The sequence below is a fragment of the Staurois parvus genome, unplaced genomic scaffold (genome assembly GCF_062004578.1).
Source record: "Staurois parvus isolate SC_StPar_1 unplaced genomic scaffold, SC_StPar_1.0 ptg002753l, whole genome shotgun sequence".
Taxonomy (NCBI): Eukaryota; Metazoa; Chordata; class Amphibia; order Anura; family Ranidae; genus Staurois; species Staurois parvus.
In genome coordinates, this window is record NW_028320549.1 from 412857 (window position 1) to 436977 (window position 24121).

Here is a 24121-nt window from a genome sequence, read left to right on the forward strand (position 1 = left end):
TTCTATGTTTTATATGAGTGATTGGCGCAGCATTTGATTCCACTTGGAGAAAGGAGCCAGTGTTGAAGTGCGGACCCCTGGGGGGAGTTTCAGATACAATGTGAGCAGTGTTTGGAGAGATACTTACCTGGAGGATCTGTGAGAGGGATCCTAATAAGCTCTTTGACTCGCAAGGGTCGAATTCTTAAGGTGAGAGGCTGATTCAGCCGGTGTTCGGATGAGTTCAACTATCAACTCACTTCTATACACAAATATCAGCACGAGTGTTTTGTGTTCACCTGAGTGTGATCATCTTTAGTTTGGACTTTATATACACGGAAATATTATTATATATCATTTTTTATGTTTAGGTGCATGTACCGAGTTCACATATATGCACGTTTTTGAGTCTTTTCACTTTATGGGGTTTATATATATGTGTTAATACACATTGGTGTTTTATGTGTTATGTATATATATATATATATATATATATATATATATATATATATATATACAGTAATAATGAGCACGTAGTAACTTTTATATGATTAGTTCACTTTATTCATTTAGGTTTTTTCACTTATATGGTTTATGTGCATGATTTCACATAAGTGGATATATATAAATATATTTTATTTATTATTAGATATTTTTGGTTCACGTGTTTTAAGTGAGTAACTACATTGGTTCCATGTGTTTATGCTGAAGATCATTGGTATATGATTTAATGTGAGCAGCTTCTCGTAATTATTTAATTAATTAATTTGGAAGTTCTTCTGAGCGCAGGAGGTTCACACCATTACTGTAGAGGTCTGTGCATCCTTCCATGGATATGCCTCCCCAGACCATCACTGACCCACCACTAAAATGGTCATGGTGAATGACGTTACAGGCAGCATAACATTCTGCAATGCTTCTCCAGAGCCTTTCATGTCTGTCACATGAGCGCAGGGTGAACCTGCTCTCATCTGTGCAAAGCACAGGGCGCCAGTGGTGGACCTGACAATTAAGGTGTTCAATGGCAAATGCCAATCGAGCTCTATGGTGCAGGGCAGTGAGCATAGGGTCCACTAAAGGACATCAGGCACTCAGGCCACACTGAGTCTGTTTCTGATTGTTTGGTCACCAGTGTCCTGCTGGAGGTCATTTTGTAGGGCTCTGACAGTGTTCATCCTGTTCCTCCTTGCACAAAGGAGAGACCAGTCCTGCTGATGGGTTGAGGGCCTTCTAAAGCCCTGTCCAGCTCTTCTACAGTAACTGCCTGTCTCCTGGAATGTCCTTCATTCTCTTGAGACTGTGCTGGGAGACGCAGCAAACCTTTTGGCAATGGCATGTATTGATGTGCCATCCTAGAGGCACTGGACTGCCTGTGCAACCTCTGTAGGGTCCAGGTATTGCCACATGCAACCAGTAGTTACACTGACCCTAGGCCAGGGGTCTGCAACTTTTAAGACATAAAGAGCCACTTGGACCCGTTTCCGAAGGGAAAAAAAAGACTGGGAGCCGCAAAACCATTGCAACATTTAAAACAAATCCGACACTGCATATATTGTTTCTTACCTTAATGCTATATACAGGATCGTGCAGTTAGCTTCATCCCCCATATAGTAATTCATCCCCCCTATAGTAATTCATCCCCCCTATAGTAATTCATCCCCCCTATAATAATTCATCCCCCCTATAGTAATTCATCCTCCATAGTAATTCATCCCCCATATAGTAATTCATCCTCCATATAGTAATTAATCCTCCATATAGTAATTCATCCTCCATAGTAATTCATCCCCCATATAGTAATTCATCCTCCATAGTAATTCATCCCCCATAGTAATTAATCCTCCATATAGTAATTCATCCCCCCTATAGTAATTAATTCCCCATATTGTCTCAATTCACTTACCTTTGCTCCGCGCGTTCCTCTCGCTGTGTTCCCGCGCTGTGTTCCGGTCTTCAGGGCGGACTGTGAGAGGAGTTTGTCACGCTGCCCCGCCTACATCCTGGCTGCCCCGCCTACATCCTGACAGCTAATGTTCCACGCTCCGCGGGCCGGATTAAAAGAGTCCTGACTTTTGAGGCGGCCGCCCGAGAGGAGGGAGGGGAGCGGGCGCCCGGCACACAGAAGAGCCGCATGTGGCTTGCGATCCGCGGCTTGCCGACCACTGAAACCCTATTGCCTGTCACCTGGTGGGCAGTGTGCTCCGGAGCCGCAGCAAAGATGAAAAAGAGCCGCATGCGGCTCTGGAGCCGCGGGTTGCCGACACCCGCCCTAGGCAAATGCAAAACAGAAACGATGAGTAGGCAACAAAATGTCAGTAGCCTCCACCTGTAAAACCATTCCTGTTTTAGGGGTCATCTTATTTTTGCCCATCTAGTGCACCTGTTATTAATTTGATTAACATCAAAGCAGCTGAAAAGAAAAAAAAAAAAGCGGAGGGTTTCACATACATGTAAAAATCAGCATTTTTTTTCTTTGCTAGACTACTTAGAGCCCCCAAACATTATATACAGTTGTGCTCAAAAGTCTGCATACCTTGGCAGAAATTATGAAATTTTGAGATTGATATTGAAAATATGACTGTTCATGTAAAAAAACACTGTCTTTTAAGGATAGCTATCATCTGAAGACATTTATGATCACAAAGTTGTTTGGCTCCTTTTTAAATCATACAGAAATTACTCAAATGGCCCTGATCAAAAGCACTGTTCAACCACTTAAGAAATGGATAGTTCAGGGATCACTTGATAACAAGCCAAGTCAGGTAGACCAAGAAAGATTGCAGCAACAACTGTCATTGTTCAGGATACAAAGAAAAACCCACAGCTAACCTCAGGAGAAATACAGGCTGCTCTGGAAAAAGAAGGTGTGGTTGTTTCAAGGAGCACAATATGACAAAACTTGAATACAAATGAGCTGCATCGTCAAGTTTCCAGAAAGAAGCCTTTACTGCGCCAATGCCACAAAAAAGATGATATAATGCCTGACACACCTCACAGCTTGTAGCACACTGTAATCTGGAGTGACAAGACCAAAATAGAGCTTTATGGTTACAACCATAAGCTCTATGTTTGGAGAGGGGTCAACAAGGCCTATAGCAACAAGAATACCATCCCCACTGTGAAGCATGGCGGTGGTTCACCAATGTTTTGGGAGTGTGTGAGCTCTGAAGGCACGAGGAATCTTGTGAAAATTGATGGCAAGATGAATGCAGCATGTTCTCCTAAATACTGGCAGACAATTTGCATTATTCTGCATGAAAGCTGCACATGGGACGCTCTTGGAGTTTCCAGCACGACAGGGTTCTTAAGCCAAGTTGATCCTGCAGGTTACAGCAGAAAAAGGTGAAGGTTCTGGAATGGCCATCAGTCTCCTGACCTTAATATCTTGGAGCCACTCTGGGGAGATCTCAAACATGCGATTCATGCAAGATGACCAAAGACTTTGTATGACGGAGTCATGTCACCAAGTATTAAGAACTAAGGGTATGCAGACTTTTGAACAGGGGTCATTTCATTTGTTTACTTGTTGTCATATTTTATTTTATGATTGTCCCATTCTATTATGACCTACAGTTGAATATGACTCCCACAAGAAATAAAAAACTTGTTTTGCCTGCTCACTCTTTTTTAAAAATGGTACATACTGTATATTATCAATTCTCCAAGGGTATGCAAACTTTTGAGAACAACTGTATTTTTCAAAGCATAGACCTGGGGAATAAAATAATGAAATATTGTGCAATTTTTTTATATCGCACAATATTTGCACAGACATTTTTAAAATGCAAACTGTCAGAAAAAAATGCACTTAAATGAATTTTAGTGCACACAAACACAATATATTACCCAAGTTTTTGGTACAATATAAAATATGATGTTATGCCAAGTAAATAGATAACTAATGTCACATATTAAAATTATGCTCACCCCTGGAAAATCGTTAAGAGTTATCGTTAGAGCTCTGGTGCTAGAAATATTGCTCTCACTCTGATGTTCGTGGCAGTTCCTCACATGTGTGGTGTGATCACCATTTACATATGCGTGCAGGACCTACATGATGTGTTTGCATTTGGGCATGAGCAAAGGGGGGACAGGAGTGCTTTCAATTTTTTATTTATTTTTATTTTTTTTACACTGTCCCTTTACCGATGAGGCTTTCTTCTACTACTCCTGACACCAACAATGGGGCTCATTTTACCCCTACTGACACCAATGAAGGGACTTATTTTTTTGCTCACCGATACGGACCATGGAACTTATCTTATTCTCGCTGACTGAACTGATTTTGCACCCACTGACAGGGCTTATTTTAACATTTGCTGACACCAACAGGGGACTTATTTTTTATTTCCACTGTGGAGCTCATCTTCCTCCCACTGACAGCAACCTTATGATTTGTTTTACTTCCAATGACACCAATAAGAGGGGCTTATTTTAACTTTCACTAACATTAATGATGGCTGTGTTTGTTTTTTTTGTGAATATTCACTAACAAAAGGCTTATTCTTACTCCCAATGACACCAAAAATGGTTTATTTTTTTCTTTCTGATACAAACAATGGGGCACGTATTAGCTTTCAGTGGCACCAGCGATTATTTTTACTTGCCGACACCTATAATAGGGCTTGTTTTCCTCTCACCGGCACAAACCATGGGACTTATTTTTCTCGCAATGATTTTTAACATTTTGATAATTTTAACTTTCACTGACACGAATGATGGGGGTTAATACAACTTTGACCAACAGCACAGATGGGGATTATTTTTACTCACACTAACAATGGGGGACTTATTTTCCCCTCACAGACATGGGTCTTATTTTATTCCTACTGGCTACAATGGGGCTTATATTACGCAATCGGTGGGGCTTATTTTAACTTCCCCTAGCACAAACAATAGGGGTTTTTCCCCTCCCACTGACACCAATGGTGGAACCTATTTAACTCCCATTGACACCAATGATGAGGCTAATTTTAAAGTAAACCCTCACCTTGTAAAACAACACATTCAGTTTAATAAAACAGAAATTAAAGGCAAAATATTTGTGTATAGATTTAAAAAAAAATATTATAAATACCTTTGTTTTCCTTGTTTTATAAGTGATCACATAACCTCTAAGGTCCTTATGCAGCGGAGAACAGAGAACTGGGGGAGGAGAAATAGCAGAGCACTGAACTTCCGTGTGAGTGTGTCAGAATGGGGCTGGCGGGTATTTAGAGGACTGGCAGGGTCATCAGGTATTTCACACATAGGAAGCAATACAAAGAGAACAGGATACATACAAGTACATGCAGACACATCAGGAATATGAAATGTTGGGTTTACATACCCTTTGCTGACAATTGAGCTTACTTTAACCCACCAAGAGCAATGGCTTATTTATTTTCCCCACTGACACCAACTATCGAGCTTATTTTGTCCCACTGACACCAACCAAGAGGCTTACATTTCTCCCACAGAGAGCAATAAGATTTTGTTTTTCTCCCATTGACACTAAAAGAGGAGCTTATTTTTCTTCTCCAGACACAAATGATGGGGCTTATTATTCTGCCCTGACAGCAATGATAAAGCTCATCTTTCTATTACTGACCCTATAAGGGGCGTTATTTTGCTCCTGCAGACATGGACGTTCGGGCTTATTTGGACTGACTACCCAGCAATATAAAGGGTATTTTGTTAAATATACCTGGAATTCCCATTCTAGGCTATAGGTTACATAGTCCTGACTCCTGCACTGTTGAGTTAGTTCCTATTTTAATGTAGTTCTTCTTAAAAGTAGGCTGAAATAGTGTTCGCTCTCTGGTGCTGAGGAACAGTTTTTCTTTTAATTTACATTTTGTCCATAAATTCGTACACTTCAATATTCAACACAGTACTTTTCTTTCTTTCGTGTAATCCCAGGTTTAGTTTATCTAAAACAAAAGGAAAAATGTGCAACAGAACAAGCCCATATGCCTTGAAGCGACACCCAATCAATTGGCCACACTCATCTTTTGTCGACATTCCAGTTATCCCAATAAAGAAGTAGTATCAGAGATAGTATCAGATAGTATCAGAGATAACAAGCTTTCCTTTCATGCCCAAAGCCTCCTGGGATACTAACATCACACATCTCTGGAGGCTTTGAGGCCATGTAGAACACAATGCATATTTGCAGTGAAGTATCATCAGGAGGCTGGGTGCTAGGATATGGAAGAAACATCTTGCTTAGTGAGTAAATACTGGGGAAGTGATCTTAGGTGAGAGAGAAGCTTCAGTTGAAGTACTCCCTCGGTGGTTTAATAGGCCCGGTGTACTGAGAAATAGAAGTGGAGCATCTGGGGTAACCCATGTGCAAGTCTGAACCTTGTTACAGGTTTCAATATTTTCAGTTCTACAGTTTTTATTAAAATACCAGGTAATCATGCCATTAAGGTCCTTGTTGAAGGCATCTTGTTATGGATTGGCAAACTCTGTTCCCATCTGCCTTCTATTTTGCGCCTTGTCACATGCTCACCCAATGGAAACTACAAGTGGCCTTGCCAACGCACATTGCACAGGCATGGTGCACTACTGTCACCATCAGTTAATTTGCACTGAAAAAATGCCTTGCCGGCATCACTGAAGTGTATATAGACAAGAAGAAACTACAAAAGGCTGAAGGATATTAGCAGCACCATCTGTAACAAGAGATGAAAAAAGTTAAAGTTTATTAATAATAAAAAAAAAAAAAAAAAATTAATTTAGGGTTTAGATCTACTTTAACCACTTCATGTCCGGACACTTTTACCCCCTTCCTGTCCAGGCCAATTTTCAGCTTTCAGCGCTGTCACACTTTGAATGACAATTGAGAGGTCATGCAACACCCATATGAATTTTTTAGCATTTTTTTTGAGACAGATAAAACTTTATTTTTGTGGTATTTATTCAACACTGGGATTTTTTTTTTTTTTTGCTATATAAATGAAAAAGTCAAAACATTTTGAAAAAACGTTTTTCTTATACAATTTTGCATATAAATAATCTTTCAGAAATCTTGGCCAAAATTTATTCAGTTATCTTTTTAGTAAAAAAAAATAACCCAAATTAGTTTATAACCAAAAATTATAATTTTTGTAAACTTTTTTTTTACATTTCGGTTTTATTTTTTTCATAGTATTTTTTTTTTGTCTGTCACCCTAGCAGTACAGTGTCACCATAGTGACACTGTACTACTTGTGGGGGGTTGATGAAAATTTTTTTTTTTTTTTTTTTCTCAGATTGCTGAAAGCTGAAAGCAATCATTTCTCCTTCTCTCTGGCTGCATTCTTGCAGCCATTGAGAAATACTGTGTGAGCTGTGATTGGTCACAGCTTGTCACATGGTACAAGGCTGTTGTGAATAGCCTTCTACCATGTGATCTCTGTGATCATTCAAAGATTTCACACGTAGTAAGCAATGATGTCAGAAGTGACATCTTGCTTACACCTATTCATGTGATCACTGATTGGCCAATCAGTGATCACATGATCGGGACCTCACACAAAAGGTCCCATACAGCAATTGGTGTTCCTCCGGATAAAGTGGGCACTCCCAGGGTACACGCACAATCCATATTGGCGGGCGTTATCTATGAACAGAAACCCGCCCCCTGCACTGCCACCATCCGGCCGTTTATATACAGCGGTCGGACGGGAAGTGGTTAAAAGCAGAGAGGAACTAGACACGGTGAGGGTTTTTTTTTTCCTCTAAACCAGGGCTTTTCAACTAGGGTTCCTTCAGATGTTGATAGAGCAATGAGCAATTTCTGCTTGTTGAACAAGTTCCACTGACACCTTATATCTTTTTAGTCATCTGTAAAGGGGTAATTCTTTCCAATGACCACAAGTGGAAGTATCATTCATTCCACTGACCATCACACTAATGTATCACAAGTTGTAGATATAGCAATTTCTAGCAGGGGTTCCCTGAGACTGGAAGGGTTCCTCTGTGTTGAAAAGGTTGAGAATGGCTGCTGTAAACAAAACGAGCTGTCTGGCAAGTCTGACATCCAACATAAACACACTACCAAAATAAATACACCAACATGTACTCAAGCAAATTTACACAGCTTGAAATATAGTCACCAGTTAAAACATATACAACGCTTTATTATAAATTAAGATACAACTAGAGGTAAAACATTTTTAAAACACTATATACAATACCATTTGCAGTATGTGATGCACATTACATCTACAACCCTTCTCAGAGAAACTTTAGCTAGATAAATCGTAGAAGTGTTCAGTCCTCCTTGAAAGCGTACATGATATCATCCTGGCTGACGTTGATCCTCACTCTCAGGTGCAAGTCATTCCTGCTGGACTCTACCAGGAGGAGACGTGAGGCTCCGAGTCTTAGACACACCGCCATGGTCTCTGACATAGTAGGGGGCTGCATTCCTTCTATCCTACACAGTACAATATGCTGGTGGTATACCTACATACAAAAACATTGTTTGACATTAGTTTAAACAATGGATAAAAAAAGAAAATTAACATTGTAACCCGTTTGGCAATTTGAATGTCATAATATTTGATTGGGAAAGCTGCTGCAAAACCTGAAAATGTAATCCTGAAAATGGAACATTCCTTGTAAATTCTTCTCTAAGGCTGGTTTCACACTGATCAGTTTTTCTTCCGCTTTTGCGTCAACAAAAAGCAGAAGAAAAACGTGTGAACGTGTTTTCCTATAGAATTTTTCACAATGATCCCTTGTGGGTCAGGTGCGTTTTTTTAAAATCCCGCTTGCTGCATTTTTGAGGCAGGTTTGGTGCGGTAAAAAACAAACGCACCAAAAATGTACCCTCCCATTGAAATCAATGGAAAATGGGGCAAAAAAGCGGTAGAATCACAGATCAACGTGAAACCAGTCTAAATGATGTATAACAGGTTCATTGCCCCCATAAGCTTACTGGATGGAAGCAAGGAGATGCCCTTATCTAAAGATATAATGGCTAAATGAATACAAAAATTATAAAGGGGACATTCAAGCCACAGTAATTACATTTTATTATATATATATATATATATATATGTATTTATATATATACTAGTTACATGCTGTCAGGAAGAACCTGTGGATATGTTCAATGACCTGAAACAAGTAGAACACTTTTTCACTTATGGCATACTTAGTTTTGCTACATATTTTTTTGAAATTTCAAGATGCAAGTTTTTTGGAGGCTTTAAAACCCAACCCCGGGTTCACCATGCACCAAACATCGCTAGATCAGCGACTGGGTGAGTCCCCACAGAACAGCAATGAAAAAAGTCGATTTAAGAATCCAAAGCTGCTTATTTAGGCTGCAATGGGGACTGGAATCCTTCAGTTATATCCAAGCCTAGACATGAGCTGAGGTATTACATGCTGTGATGTTTACTTAGACTTGAGGGCTAGATTGACCATCATGGTCTTAAAGTACTGTGCATCTAAAGTTAATTTTTTAGTTTGGGATAAAGCAGGGGAATCATTAACTACTGTCTTTTCCCTATAAATCCAATTGAGGAGAATATCCTGAACTTTCAGTTCAGGAGCCACAACAGAAGAGGAAATCAATCTAAAGTGATGGAAATCTCCCTGGACAGTTGTCACTTAAAACAGAAAAACTTTTCACCTCTATTCTTGTTCTGGTGACAATGGAAAACCTCCTCTGTTCCTGCTCAGATGACAATTGTAAAATTTAATCTTTTCCATCACTTTCTGTGTCAGTGACAATGTTCTTTTTTTTTTATTATATTTTCAAAATTCCAAGACAACACTAACACATAATCTTCGACAACATATTTTACATATACCTTTAATAAACCTCACATCTCTCTGTTTCCCCCTCTACTATTTCCTTTTCCTCTTTATCCCAACTTGTTGGCATATTTCTGTGTGATTCTGAACTTGCACCATCTTTCCCATCTTTTTTTTACATTTTCTCATTTTATCCTCTCCGCTATAATAAAGTTCTTCTAACCTATAACCATATTCCACCTTCCTTATCCAATCCTTAACCTTTGGTGCTTCTTGGGCCTTCCAAAATTTGGGTATTAATCCTTTCGCTGCATTTAATAAATGAAATACAATTGTGTTCTTATATTGTTTTACTGTAAGGCCGGTATTATGAAATAAACACACCCTTGGGTCCATTATATTTTCTCCTGTAATTTCTGTTATTTGTTGTACTATCCTCTGCCAGAAATCCTATATTATGGAACATTCCCACCATATGTGTATCCATTGTACCCTCTATCACACATCCCCTCCAAAAGAGCGACAAATTCTCTGGATGGTACTTATGAACTCTATTGAGCGTAACGTACCATCTACTCAGGAATTTATAATTCATATCAGTTGCTCCATGTGCAATTCTAATTATTTTCTTTTTCTGTTGTTCATTTAACTGTGTTCCCAATTCCTTTCCCATTTTTCCATATATTGTAGAAAAACCAGTTCAGATATTATAGTGAGTGTCTTATACATACGAGAAGTGCAATGTTTTTGTGCTCCTTTAAATTCATCAAGTGTTCTGATGGATGCAAATTTTCAACTGTTCTTATTGGCTGCGGAAGTGCTACGACAAAATGTTTAATTAGGTGATACTTCCATTCATTTATCGCATAAAACATATCCCTTTTGTGTTTCAGCTCCCGAAGAGAACACATTTCATCATTCATAATATCTTTTAAACATGCATGCCTATTTCTTATCCACACCACTGATATATTCCCCAACCCAGGTGTAAAATATTTTGTGCCTACTAGTGGTATTAATGGTGAATTATACACCCATCCGATAAACTAGATCCCATATCTTCAATACATTCCATGTTAAAGTGCTAGTATTCTCCGCTAACATTCGGTATTGTTGTGGAATCCATATAATCTTATCTAATTGAACTTCAAGCAATGTTTTTTCAATCTTCACCCAACTTTTCCCCCGAAAATTATACACCCAATCCATTATTCGTGACACTATAGCTGCAAAATAATATCTTTTAATACCCGGCATGTTTAGGCCCCTGTTTATTTTTTCCCTACATAATACTTCCTGCCCTGCTCTTGTTTTTTTATTTATCCGTATGTATCCCAATATTACTTTTTGTAGAGCCCTAATATACACCTGCAGCAAATAAATTGGTAACATTTGAAATTTATATAAGATTTTTGGCAAAACTCACCATCTTAACCATATTTATTCAGCCTATCCAGGAAAGCAGTCTTTTTGGGCTTTTCCTTAATTCCTCAATCTCGTTAATTAGTGGGATATAATTTGCATGGCAAATATCCTTCAGTGACAGTGTTAGCTTCACTCCTAAATATTTTAATTCCTTATCTCTCCAAATAAAGGAAAACTTTCCTTGTATTGCCAGTTTCTCTGCCTTCGGTAGATTTATATTCAAAATCTGACATTGCAAGGTTGATTTTAAAATTTGACAACTCTCCATATTTTCTTAATATACTTAATATGATTGGCAATGTTGGTCAACAACGTAGAATAACAGGTCATCTGCATATTTCGGAACTTTATGTTCCGTTTCTTCAACCTGTATCCCTTTTACATCTACATTATTCCGTATTATCGCCAAGAGGGACTCTAAAGATAATATAAACAAAACAGGTGAGAGTGGACATCCCTGTCTTGTGCCATTACACATTGTAAAAGGTTGAAACAATGTGCCATTTATCTTTACTGCTGCCGAAGGGTAACTGTATAGATTTTTTTAATACCTCTAAGGTACCCAACATAAATCCCCAGTCTACCCTGTCAAACGCTTTTCCGGCGTCTATTGACAAAAATAACCGGGTACTTCTCTTTCTTGCCCTCTCTCTTGCAGGAAAAATGATCTCAGACTGTTGTCTCTTCCTTCTCTCCTGGTACAAATCCTACCTGATCAAGGTGAACTCATTATGGCATTAGGTCTTTTATCCTGCTGGCAATTACTTTTGCATATAGTTTCGTATCAGCATTCAACAATGATATTGGTCTACAGCTCGCACATTGAGACACAGCTTTTACCTTCTTTAGGTATAATTGTAATATGTGCCGGAAGCGACTCTTTCCTCATTTCCATCCATTGGTCCTTGTGTTTAACTGCATACAGTAGGCTATAATATTCTTGGAATGTGCTAGCGATCTTTTTAGTTGGGTATACTATTTCCCCCCGATTTATTCCTGATCTTCTCTATATAATTTACTGAATTTCTTTCCCTTAATATGTTTGCCAAATTTTTTCCTGGTCTATTCCCCCATTGGTATCTTTCTTTTGCCACCATGTTAAAGACCCTTTTAGTCTCCTGATCCAGTAAGTCATTTAATTCTTCTCTTTTTAAGGTTATCTTATGATGTACCCACCTCTCTCTATTCTTCTCTCATGTATTTCCTCTATTAATGTTCTAATCTTTTCAGCCCGATTTCTCTTTTTTTTCTGCCCCTATTGAAATCAGGATACCCCTTATATAGGCCTTCCCATACCATGGCCCTTGAGACATCCTCCCAACACTCATTTTCCAGTACTAGAAGTAGGTGTCCTTGGCAAAAAAAAAAAAAAAGGGAAGGGGGGCACGCTAAAAAAAAAAAAAAAAACCAGAAGCAGCAAGGTCTTTCCCAGGACAACCTCCTCCTCTGTCCCCCTATTAATGTCCCTTATTTTAAAGTCTCGCAAAGGCTAATTTCTTCTTTCTTTCCACCTCTTCTCATTTCTGTTGCCCTCTTCTCCTCATTCCTTGCCACCTCTCTTGTACTAACCCCAAATCCTCCCTTTTCCCAAAAGTCCAATTTGGGATTTCCAGGCAATTCTAGTTTCTCGCAGAAATCCTGGAGATCCTCTGGGAACCTTAATCTTGCTGAACAACCATTTTTCCATCCCACCAGACAAGCAGGAAAACCCCAGTTAAATTAGATGTTTTGTGCTCGCATAATCTCCAAGAGAGGTCTCAGTCCTATTTCTTGGTAATGTTTCTGGTGCTATATCTGCATAGATTTGCACATCCGACCCCTCATATGTTATTGCGGGAATTCTTCTCATCTTCTCCCAAATTTTTGCTTTACCTCAAAATAGTGGAACCTTACTAGCACATCTCTTGGGGTTCCCAGGGAAACTCCAGGGGGTCTCTTTATTGTATTGACTTTTCAGTGCTCAGTTATAGGTCTGTTTATTAGTGAATTAAGCACTTTTATTCATTACATCAAGTAAATCTTCCCCTTGTGCACCCTTCTGGTATTGCCCGAATCCTCAGATTGTTCCTTCTATTTCTATTCTCCTGATCTACTGTATATAGCATTTTTCTTTGTTCATGTTGCATTTCCTCCATTTGGTTATTAAGCTCTGTTATTATTTGGGTATGCTTAACCAATTTGCCTTCCGTTTTTCTCCCCACTCGGGACAGTACTTTTCCCAAGTCCTCGCGTGTTATTGCCATATCATTCTTTAATGACTGTTCTAACTTTTCGAACATGTCAGCGATTTCCATTTTTGCTGGCAAATGAGCTACCACTTCTTGTTCTTCCGTGCTCCTTATATTCAACTCACAGTCCATATTTAACATTTCTTTACCTTGACTCAGATCTGTTTCGACAAACTAGATTGGTCTCCACTGTTATTCCCCATTTAGGGAGGAGCCTGCCGCGCTGAAGTCATGCCGCCGAGGCTGCATGCCAGGCCGGCAGCCATCTTCAATGCTGTATTATCCATTGCTGAACTCATGCTGATTTTTACCTTTGGCTACATATATGCTGTGAGCTCACCCTGAGATATATATATACCTAAGAATAAAAAAAAAAATACTACACTATCCAAATATTTTTGTTTGGTGGCTTATATTTGAGCCATTTAGGATGGATATATGTTGTCCTGGCATATCGTTTTCCTGGTGAATATGCATAGAAGGAACTGTCCCTGTATGCTGTGAGGGTTTGAGCTGTGAGGTCTAGAGTGCCTTTCCTGTGTGTACCCAGTGCAGCCCCCTATCCCCGCCAGTACCCTGATGACCACCAGTGCCTTCCCGGATAGTACATTACATGCGCATTAATATTGCACTTCTGGTGAGTGCAAGCACACTTCATTTCCTTATCACGGAAGTCACGAGCACCAATACTTGATGCATTTCTTCTATGGACTGCTTGTATCTCAAGACATCTGATTTATCACACGATATCTTCGATTGTCATAATATTTGTTTTTTGCTTTAGCAAAATTTGTCATTGGACATTTGTCATGGTTATGTGACTCAGTTTGTGTGTTTATCATCCATTCACTTTTATCTTTGTCACTCACTGACTACACTTTTGGTCACATTATATAGCGCTCTGATTGGCGCTTGATTTCATCACTTGTCACCTTATCATTTAGCGCTGCATTTTATATTATTGTGTTATTCCCCATTGCTGATTTTTCATTAGCTGCCCTTTACCTCTCAGGGGTTTGGTTCCCAGAACTTTTCTCCTGCGGGGGCATGTATTTTTTTTAATTGTAATAGTATGTGTCTTGGGTGTCTTCCCCCTCAAACCACTTGCCGCCAGCCTCTGCCCTTAATCCTCCACGATATTCTACTTCTTCCAGCCAGTTCATACAACATACAAAAGTGCTGTTTGCATTAAGCACTCATCGCTCCCTGGCTTCTGTTGGTCCACCAACTGTCTCCGGTTCGGTATCACTACTACTATTCCTTGCTGTCCATCTGCAATCTCCTTGGGGGGGGGGGGGGGTTCTGAGGTGTCTGCCCGCAGGTATGGACCACGTCTGCACCCTCCCTACTCCTCTCAAGGAGGAGCTGCGCTTCCCATGAGGCTGCGCGGTCTTTGTCTCGCAGCTTTCACTGTCACTCTCCATCAGTCCTTCTCCTCCCATGACGCCGCTCACCAAGCGCCACTCCACGTCCTCCACCCGACCAACAGAGTCACTGGAGTCGCCATACCAAGACAAGGAGCACACTCTTCTCGCCAGGCACCAGGTATGTCCCCTACTGCCCTGCTTCCTTCATTCAGGCAGGAACCCGGAGCTCCCACTACACGCTCCTACTCGGCACCATGATCAGGTCCCACCCCATTTGTCTCCCATTTGAAGTGACAATGTTGTAACCCATCCCTTAACTATCAAAAAAAAAAAAAAAAACCAGCAGGGGTTGTATTAGATATGCTTTAACACATATTAATTATAAAAAAATAAACATTAAAAAAAAAACACACCTGCTGAAAGGTGGCTTCTTCAAGACCAGATCTTCTAAACTCTGCAATGACAGCTCTGAGAAAACACTGCTCCAATACAGAAGAGTTCCTAAGAAATAAGATTTCAAAAGTGAAATCATACAATATGTTCATATCTCATGCACAACACAAGACAGGGTTATTTTGACTGTCAGATTTCTAATGCTTTCTCTTGCTGCCCCCATTCACAGCTGAAATTCAAAGCTCCTGTGAAAGTGTAGAGTTCCACAGTTAAAGTCCATTCATCGCATGTTCCCCATGTGATAGTACTCAAGCCATGGTGAGTTCCTGCAAAGAAAATCAAATTCAGCAGCTCACACGCTCTAATCCCCATGTCATTTTTCATTGGTATGACTATACTGAACTTTTCTGCTGAAATCCAATTGATGGGTATGACTAAGAGCTTTGTTTTTGTATTATAGTAATACATACAAGCTAGCATATTAAAATCTTTGCTATTAGGCTACTCTATAGAATAAATAAATATTTAGCTGTTAATAATCACTTCAGCCCTGGAAGGTTTTACCCACTTTAAGACCAAGCCATTTTAGCTATTTGGCACTATTTTCTTTTAATACTAGTACTGGCAGCTATCAGCGATTTTCTTTCCTGCCATCCCTGTCAGGAGAGCAGTGATTTTTGCTAGCAGCTATAGCCACTGGCAATAATCACATGTAAAATCCGAAATGCTGGTTGTACCCAAGAAGTAATAATAAAAATGTGAAAAATATACAAATCACAAATAATAGCGCAAACCAAATCACAGAACTAAATATAACCACCACCAAAAAAGTGCATATTAATAGGGAAAACAAAAAAAAAATCAATAAATAGGGAATCTCAATATAGTCCATTCAGAAAAGTCCATATAAACACGATCCTCAGTAAATGTTTTGTTTGCACTATTAATATGCACTTATTTGGTGGTGGTTTTATTTAGTTGTGTGATTTGGTTTGCGCTATTTGTGATTTGTATATTTTTCACATTTTTATTATTATTTTGAGTTTTTTAATAATAGCAGCATCCAGTGAGTGTATTTCCTCTCTTTATTACATTGGCGCAATGATGTTGGTATAATAGAAGTGTTGTATTTATTGGAACATTTCTTTGGTAACTAACTTTATAGTGATTGTACCCAAGAAGTACAACAACAAAATTGGGTATAGTCAGCCTGCCTATAGATAGTTAGAATCTAAGCCAGACCCTGCTGAACCGGCAGAGATATTAATCTATAGCCAGCTTTATTCTGTCTGGATACACAGACATCATCTCCCATGAATGTTTTTTTCTCTTTTGACGGAGGATAACCAAGAAAAACAAAACAAAAAACTATTCACAGCCATAGGGGAAAGAAAGGTTAAAGAAACACATGGTTTTAATAAGTGTTTCACAGTTCTTATCCAGGGATGGTTAAAGAGCTGTAAAGGAAAAAAAAGGAGCAACAGACATGGGCAAATTGCAACCCCTTTGGCTGTCCTTATATGGCCCTTGATGCCTTCACTGTCAGAATGTCTCCGAGTCTGTCTGCTTCCTCGCTGAGAAGCATGCTGACAGATGTTTGTGTGGAAAGCTGTAAGAACTGGAAGAAGAGAGCCTGAAGAGCTGATCAGTACAGCAGGGAAAACTTTGCCTAGGAGACGGCCTGATGCTCTCTCACCACTCTGGTACCTGGCCAAGTCCTTCCTTTGTTAGCGTCTGCATGCTGCAAACCCAGGAGTCATGCAGCTGTTCTTCACTCCAAGTTTAGGAACTGCAAAAATCCCCGCTGTACCAATCTCAGGCTCTCTCCTTAAAGTCACATTGCTTTTCAGAGGGCATTTGACAAGCAGTGAGGAGGTGTTATATCGCTTTCTTACTGCCTTGATTAAACCCTATAAAGCCACGCTGAAACAGTGAGCATTGCATGCAGTGTGGCCCTATTAAACTCAGTGGGTGAGTTTCACAAGCTGTGTGTCTGTCCAAGTTAAAAATGCAGCAGCCGCAGCATGTGAACAACCCTGTTTTACAGTTTGGGTGGGTGGCAAGGGTGCGGCAAAACCACAGACTCAGCGGACGTTTGTACAGCACCCCCCCCCCCATTTTACAGTGGTACATACCTGATTGCAATGACATAAGGGGAAGAGAACATTTCATCCAAGGCCTCAATGACATGTGGCATTTTTACCAATGAAGGTTCACCTTTTTTGCTAGTGAACTCACAGATCTCTGTTGCCCTGCGACAGATGTCTAAACAGCGACGTGCATCACCAGACAATGCAGCCACCTGCAGAAACAGAACAAAAAGGGGGCATACGCGTTTAGTACCACATACATTACTGGTAAAAGACTGAAGATTTCTTGTGTCGTCAGTTACACTATTTTGGCTCTATGGCATTTTTAGGCTGCATAAAGAAATGCTATTTATTTAGTACAGGTACTTCTATAGTGTTGTTAATTTACACAGCACTTTAGACATATATTTTGTTTATTTACATCAGTCCCTGCCTTCGTTGAGCTTACAATCTAAGGTCCCTAACTCACATTCATATACATACTAGGGCCACTTTAGACAGGAGTTAATGGGAGTGCTGGTTTATATTAAACAAGCAGCTAACAGGTTTTAAGTAGTGCTGAAGCCTAAAGAAGCCTGCAAGCAGATTATTGAAAGTGAGTCATCGCTGTCCTTAGGATCCATGTTCAACATTCTCAGGTGGAGCTAAATGGTACTTTAAAATCTTCAACAAAGCTCATGTGTATAAGGCCTAAGCAAATTAAAAGAGAAAAAAGGTTTTGTCTTTAAATAGACCAATTCTATATTTGCCCAATTTTACCAAAAAGAAGATTTGCTATACTTACAAGTATAAGATTACTATATAGTATAATGTGGCAGTCCTCACACATCGGCACTTACAGTGAAGGAAATAAGTATTGGATCCCCTGCTGATTTTGAATGTTTGCCCACTCACAAAGAAATGATCAGTCTAAAAATCGAATGGTAGGTGTATTGTAACACTGAGAGACAGAATAGCAACAAAAAATTCAAAAGAAATGCATGTCTAGCAAATGATGTGCTGATTTGCACGTTCATGAGGGAAATAAGTATTTGATCCCCTTCACAAAACATGACTTAGTACTTGGTGGCAAATCCCTTGTTGGCAATCACAGAGGTCAGACGTTTCCTGTAGTTGGCCACCAGGTTTGCACACATCTCAGGAGGGATTTTGGCCCACTCCTCTTGGCAGATCCTCTCCAAGTCATTAAGGTTTGGTGGCTGACGTTTGGCAACTCGAACTTTCAGCTCCCTCCACAGATTTCACTGTTCAACAGGTAAAAAGTTTTGGGCATAAAATTAGCTAATCTTACATAATTTCCATGATATATTCACCCATCTAATGACGTAAGCCATTCAAAATTATGATGCAACTTCAGCTGCATATTGCGCAATTGATACTGGTGACCAATAGAAAATTGCACGTATACTGAGATGATGCAATATTAGCCTTTAATTGCATCACTTCACTGCATAAAAGCCGCAGTATCTGTAGCTGATTGTAGTTCGACAGCGTCTTTACATTTCGTTTTATGCTTATATAGGCTACTCAGTAATGCCTCGAACTTGTGTGAATAAAGCAGATAATTTCTGCTATATCTGCGGTGAAATAACTTTTATCTCACAAAAAAGGAGGATAACAGGAATGATTAAGAAAGCCTACAACTTGTATTTTGGCTGCAAGATAGGAGACCAGGACAAGAGCTGGGCACCACATATATGCTGCAAATCTTGTGGGACGGCACTGGAGCAATGGTTGAATGGAAAAAAGGCATCTATGCCTTTCGCTGTGCCAATGATTTGGAGAGAGCCAACAGATCATGTTAGTAATTGTTACTTTTGTATGGTGCCTCCAATTGTAAAAGGGCTAAATAAGAAGAAAAAGTTATCTGTGCACTATCCATATATTCCATCGGCAGTACGTCCAGTTCCTCATGGAGAGGGGCTACCAATTCCTAAAGCACCAGAATCCTTCGTGGTTGAGTCAAGTGAGGAAGAACCTGAAGCGTGTAGTCACGTGCAGTTGTAAGAGATAGCCCTTTCCTCGAATACAAGAGAAAAGCCAAGAGAAGCAAAACCGACACAAACTGAAGACAAAACTAGTGAGAATCCTAAGTATTAAAATGATTCAACTTAGCTTATGGCTATAATTTTTCTTGGTAATCCTATGCAATATATTATGCCATTTAGGCTTTGTTATGTAGTCAATATCACTTGCTTTATATTTGTGGAAAGGCATCGATCTATATAATTATTGTGCATTATGTAGTCATTACGCCTATAGTAGAAAACTTTCCGTTTACAGAAAAACTAGAGCCAATTGACAAATTTCATTGTTATATTTGAACTCAGAATGTGAAATTCATTAAGAAATGGATCCTTTTGTTTCCAAAACTGGCAAAAAATAAAAATTTGTTGAACAGTGTTTTCAATCGGATTAAGGTCTGGAGACTGGCTAGGCCACTCCAGGACCTTAATGTGCTTCTTCTTGAGCCACTCCTTTGTTGCCTTGGCCATTTGTTTTGGGTCATTGTCATGCTGGAACACCCATCCACGACCCATTTTCAATGTCCTGGCTGAGGGAAGGTGGTTGTCACCCAAGATTTGATGGTACATTGCCCCGTCTATTGCCTCTTTGATGCGGTGCAGTTGTCCTGTCCCCTTAGCAAAAAAACACCCCCAAAGCAGAATGTTTCCACCACCATGTTTGACAGTTGGGATGGTGTTCTTGGGGTCATAGGCAGTATTTCTCCTCCTCCAAACACTGCGAGTTGAGTTGATGCCAAAGAGCTCGATTTTGGTCTCATCTGACCACAACACTTTCAACCAGACCTCCTCTGCATCATTCAGATGTTCAGTGGCAAACTTCAGACGGGCCTGGACATGTGCTTTCTTGAGCAGAGGGACCTTGCAGGTACTGCAAGATTTCAATCCTTGTCGGCATAGTGTGATACCAACTGTTTTCTTGATGACTGTGGTCCCAGCTGCCTGGAGATCATTGACAAGATCCTCACTGTTCTCATGATCATTGACACTCTACGAGGTGAGATCTTGCATGGTGCACCAGACCTAGGGAGACTGACAGTTGTTTTCTGTTTCTTCCATTTGCGAATGATTGCACCAACTATTGTCACCTTCTCACCAAGCTGCTTGGCGATAGTTTGGTAGCCCAGTCGAGCCTTGTGTAGGTCTACAAACTTGTCCCTGACATCCTTGGACAGCTCTTTGGTCTTTGCCATGGTGGAGAGTTTGGAATCTGATTGTTTGATTGCTCCTGTGGACGGGTGTCTTTTATACAGGTAACAAAATTAGATTAGCAGCACTCCCTTTAAGAGACCGCTTCTAATCTCAGCTTGTTACCTGTATGAAAGACAGAAATCCTGCTGAATAATAGGAGATCAAATACCTATTTTCCTCATAAACATGCAAAACAGTGCATCATTTGTTAGACCTGCATCTCTTTTGAATTTTTTTGTTGCTATTCTGTCTCTCAGTGTTACAATACACCTACCATTCGATTTTTAGATTCATCATTTCTTTGTGAGTGGGCAAACATTCAAAATCAGCAGGGGATCAAATACTTATTTCCTTTACTGTACTTATACATGCAAAGAAAATAATGTGACTTAGTAATACCCCTTTAAACGAATTTTAGTCTGTAATTAAATGGTAATAAGCTTCAAAACCAAACACCCAGAATAAATTTGCTTTCATTCAAGCTGGTGCTTTAAAATTGCAAGCTGACAGCAAGGTAGTATTTGTTTTTACCCCATCAGTCCACTATTACTGTCCGCAAACGAACAAGAGGGAAAGCTGTAGTTCACAGGTTTGTTACAGAGGTCTGCTCAGCTATGACACACGGAAGAGGTAGTAATTTCCGCTTTGGAAGTTGTACCTACAGGTAAGCCTATAATAAGGCTTACCTGTAGATACAGTGAATAGCTCCTAAACGTTCGGTGTTTAGGATATTACAAGGTCATCTTTAATATTGATTGGACCCTGAGCAAACATTTTCTTCCCCCTCCTCAACACTCAAGACATACAAAAAAATAGCAGGTGGACTCAAAATTAGTTTACTGCAGCAGATCATACAGTGATTGCAATTGGTTACAACAAAATTTCTGCTTGCAGATTTGTTGCTAGAGGTTACTGTACATTATTACTGCTCACTGATTGGTTGCTATAGATTTCGTCAGATCATTACCACTCACTCATTGCTAGAAGTTACAGCACATAATTACCCTGATTGATTGCTAGAGGTTAGAGCACATCATTACTGCTAACTGAATGGTTGCTAGAGATTACAGCAGATCACTACTGTTCACTGACTGGTTGCTAGAGGTTACTGCAATTCAATAAAGCTCACAAAGCAGTGGAGCAATCCCAAATAATTGAGCACGTAAAACGGCACATTAATACACATACTACAAGAGATGGTTAGAAACAGTCGACATACTACCGGAGATGACCAGAGACTACAGACGTACTACTGGAGATGACCAGAGCCTACAGACGTACTACAGGAGATGACCAGAGCCTATAGACGTACTACAGGAGATGACCAGAGCCAACAGATGTACTACAGGAGATGACCAGAGCCTACAGACGTACTACAGGAGATGACCAGAGCCTACAGACGTACTACAGGAGATGACCAGAGACTACAGACAGACTACAGGAGATGACCAGAGACTACAGACAGACTACAGGAGATGACCAGAGACTGCGGACACAGTACAGGAGATGACCAGAGACTGCGGACACAGTACAGGAGATGACCAGAGACTGCGGACACAGTACAGGAGATGACCAGAGACTGCGGACACAGTACAGGAGATGACCAGAGACTGCGGACACAGTACAGGAGATGACCAGAGACTGCGGACACAGTACAGGAGATGACCAGAGACTGCGGACACAGTACAGGAGATGACCAGAGACTGCGGATGTACTACAGGAAGTGACCAAAATCTGCAGATGTACAAGAGATGACCAAAGACTGCGGATGTACTACAGGGGATGACCAGAAACTGCGGATGTGCTATAGGAGATAACCAGAGACTGCAGACATACTATAAGATGATCAGAGACTGCGGATTGCTATAGGAGATAACCAGAGACTGCAGACATACTATAAGATGATCAGAGACTGCGGATTGCTATAGGAGATAATCAGAGACCGCAGACATACTATGAGAGATAACCAGAGACCTTTCAGCAATGCACAGCTTTACAGATTGTGAACAGTCCAGGGTTTGGTATAACAGTTCACAGGCAGTCTGTGGGGGAGAAGGGGGAAGGACATATCTGGCCAGCAGGGCTCAGCATCTGCTCTCCGAGGTCAGGGAGCAGGGCTCCCACTCAGATCTCAGCTCCTATTACAGCAGCTCCCTCCCGAGCATACAGGCTGCATGGGTCGGGGTCAGTGGAGCTCCCAGCCCCAAACCCTTCCCTGCTGGCTGGGCAATACAGCAATATGTTCAGTGTACCTCGTGCGCTCTGCAGTGCCATCATTTGGGCCCCAATTTGCAGGCAGCATAAGCTTAAGGGGCAGCTGCTTTGAGCCCCACAACAAAGACTGGGCCCAGGGCACCTGCCCCTTTTTGCCCTGCATTAAAGACAGCCCTGGATATTGACAGTGGATGCAGCCGGTCCCTTCAGAGAGAGCTCTATGTCATAAACTGTGACTCACATACGTGGTAGTGATGTCATCACAGGATCAGCCATTCAAAGAATCTGATCCAACGAACCCGAAAGGAAAGCCGGGGGAAGACGGAAGCCCTGTCAGTGTCAGTGGTGACAGTGTACCAGCTTTGTTCTAAGGTAAGAATTTAATAATGTGCTAGTATGTGATGCACACTAGAACATTATGCCACTGCCTTGCATGGTATTTTTTTTTTTTTTTCTTTTTAATGGCCGTGGTTTACTAAGACTTTAAGAAAGAATAACACAAACACAGGTATTTTGCTGCATCTTGCCACATGTATGATTGTTACTCAAATATACAGTTTGCAGTTTAGATGCAAACAGTGCATAGCGGATATGTTATTTATATTCCTACCTTTCTGGCAACAAGCTGAATGGCATCATCGTCAAATGCCTTGACATGGTTCAGGCGAGAGGTGATTATCTGTTGCAGCTGTTTATGAGTGTAAGGCTGGAATGACATTCTCGTCAGACCCTGTTAGAAGCAGAAGATTAATCTATTAAGACATGATTCATATAAACAGTTCATCCTATGTTCTCAGTTACTAGCAAAAGAAGATTCTTCTTTGGTAAAAAGAATGCACACATACACCACTTTATTACAGAATGACAAGGACATGTACATGTCATGGACAAGTACATGCAACACTGTCTTACTTAAAGGATGAGTTCACCTTTTAAAAAAAAATAAATGCACATCTTTTTGCGGGTAAAAAAAAATGTGCATTTATAATTCTTTTTTACTTGGAGCCTGTAAAGCATCGCCTTCTGCCGGCTTGTCAGTGTATATGTCTGCTCATATGGGCAGGCAGATACACGCTGACAGGAAGAGATAATGAACTGCTACAGAGCTCAACAGCGCCATGGTACTTCATTAAGAACTCGAAACAGACAGCTGCAAAGATCGTCTGTTCTTGTAGTTTCCTGTTCACAGAACTCTTTGAATGAATGATGTGGCCAGAGCCCTGCATGGTTGTTTTTTTCTTTTTTAAATAGTGGCAGCTAGCAGAAGGAGAAGATCCCCCGATAGCGGTCACTAGATGCAGCAGAGAGGGTAGTTGCTACAGGGCTGGGAACATATTACATGCTGCACCCTAAAAATGTAACACGTTCCCATAGGTGAACTTATCCTTTGGGACGGCGTCAATAGCATAAGTGTGAGATGCTTCTGAGATCATTCAGAATTTAAGGACAAATGCATTTAGCCCACAGTTGAC

The 24121-nt window shown here is 40.4% G+C and overlaps 1 protein-coding gene across 1 annotated transcript in view; it reads right to left on the reverse strand.

Annotated features, from left to right (window-relative positions):
- Positions 1-8066: 8066 nt before the first annotated feature.
- Positions 8067-24121, reverse strand: part of ORC1 (origin recognition complex subunit 1) — a 49235-nt gene continuing 33180 nt past the window's right edge. The window contains exons 15-18 of the mRNA XM_089666595.1: positions 23260-23379; positions 17266-17432; positions 15151-15238; positions 8067-8415 (exon numbers count right to left, since the gene is read on the reverse strand). Coding sequence (XP_089522721.1) covers positions 8221-8415; positions 15151-15238; positions 17266-17432; positions 23260-23379 — 570 coding nt within the window. The 3' untranslated portion in view covers positions 8067-8220. The remainder of the gene's footprint in view (positions 8416-15150; positions 15239-17265; positions 17433-23259; positions 23380-24121) is intronic.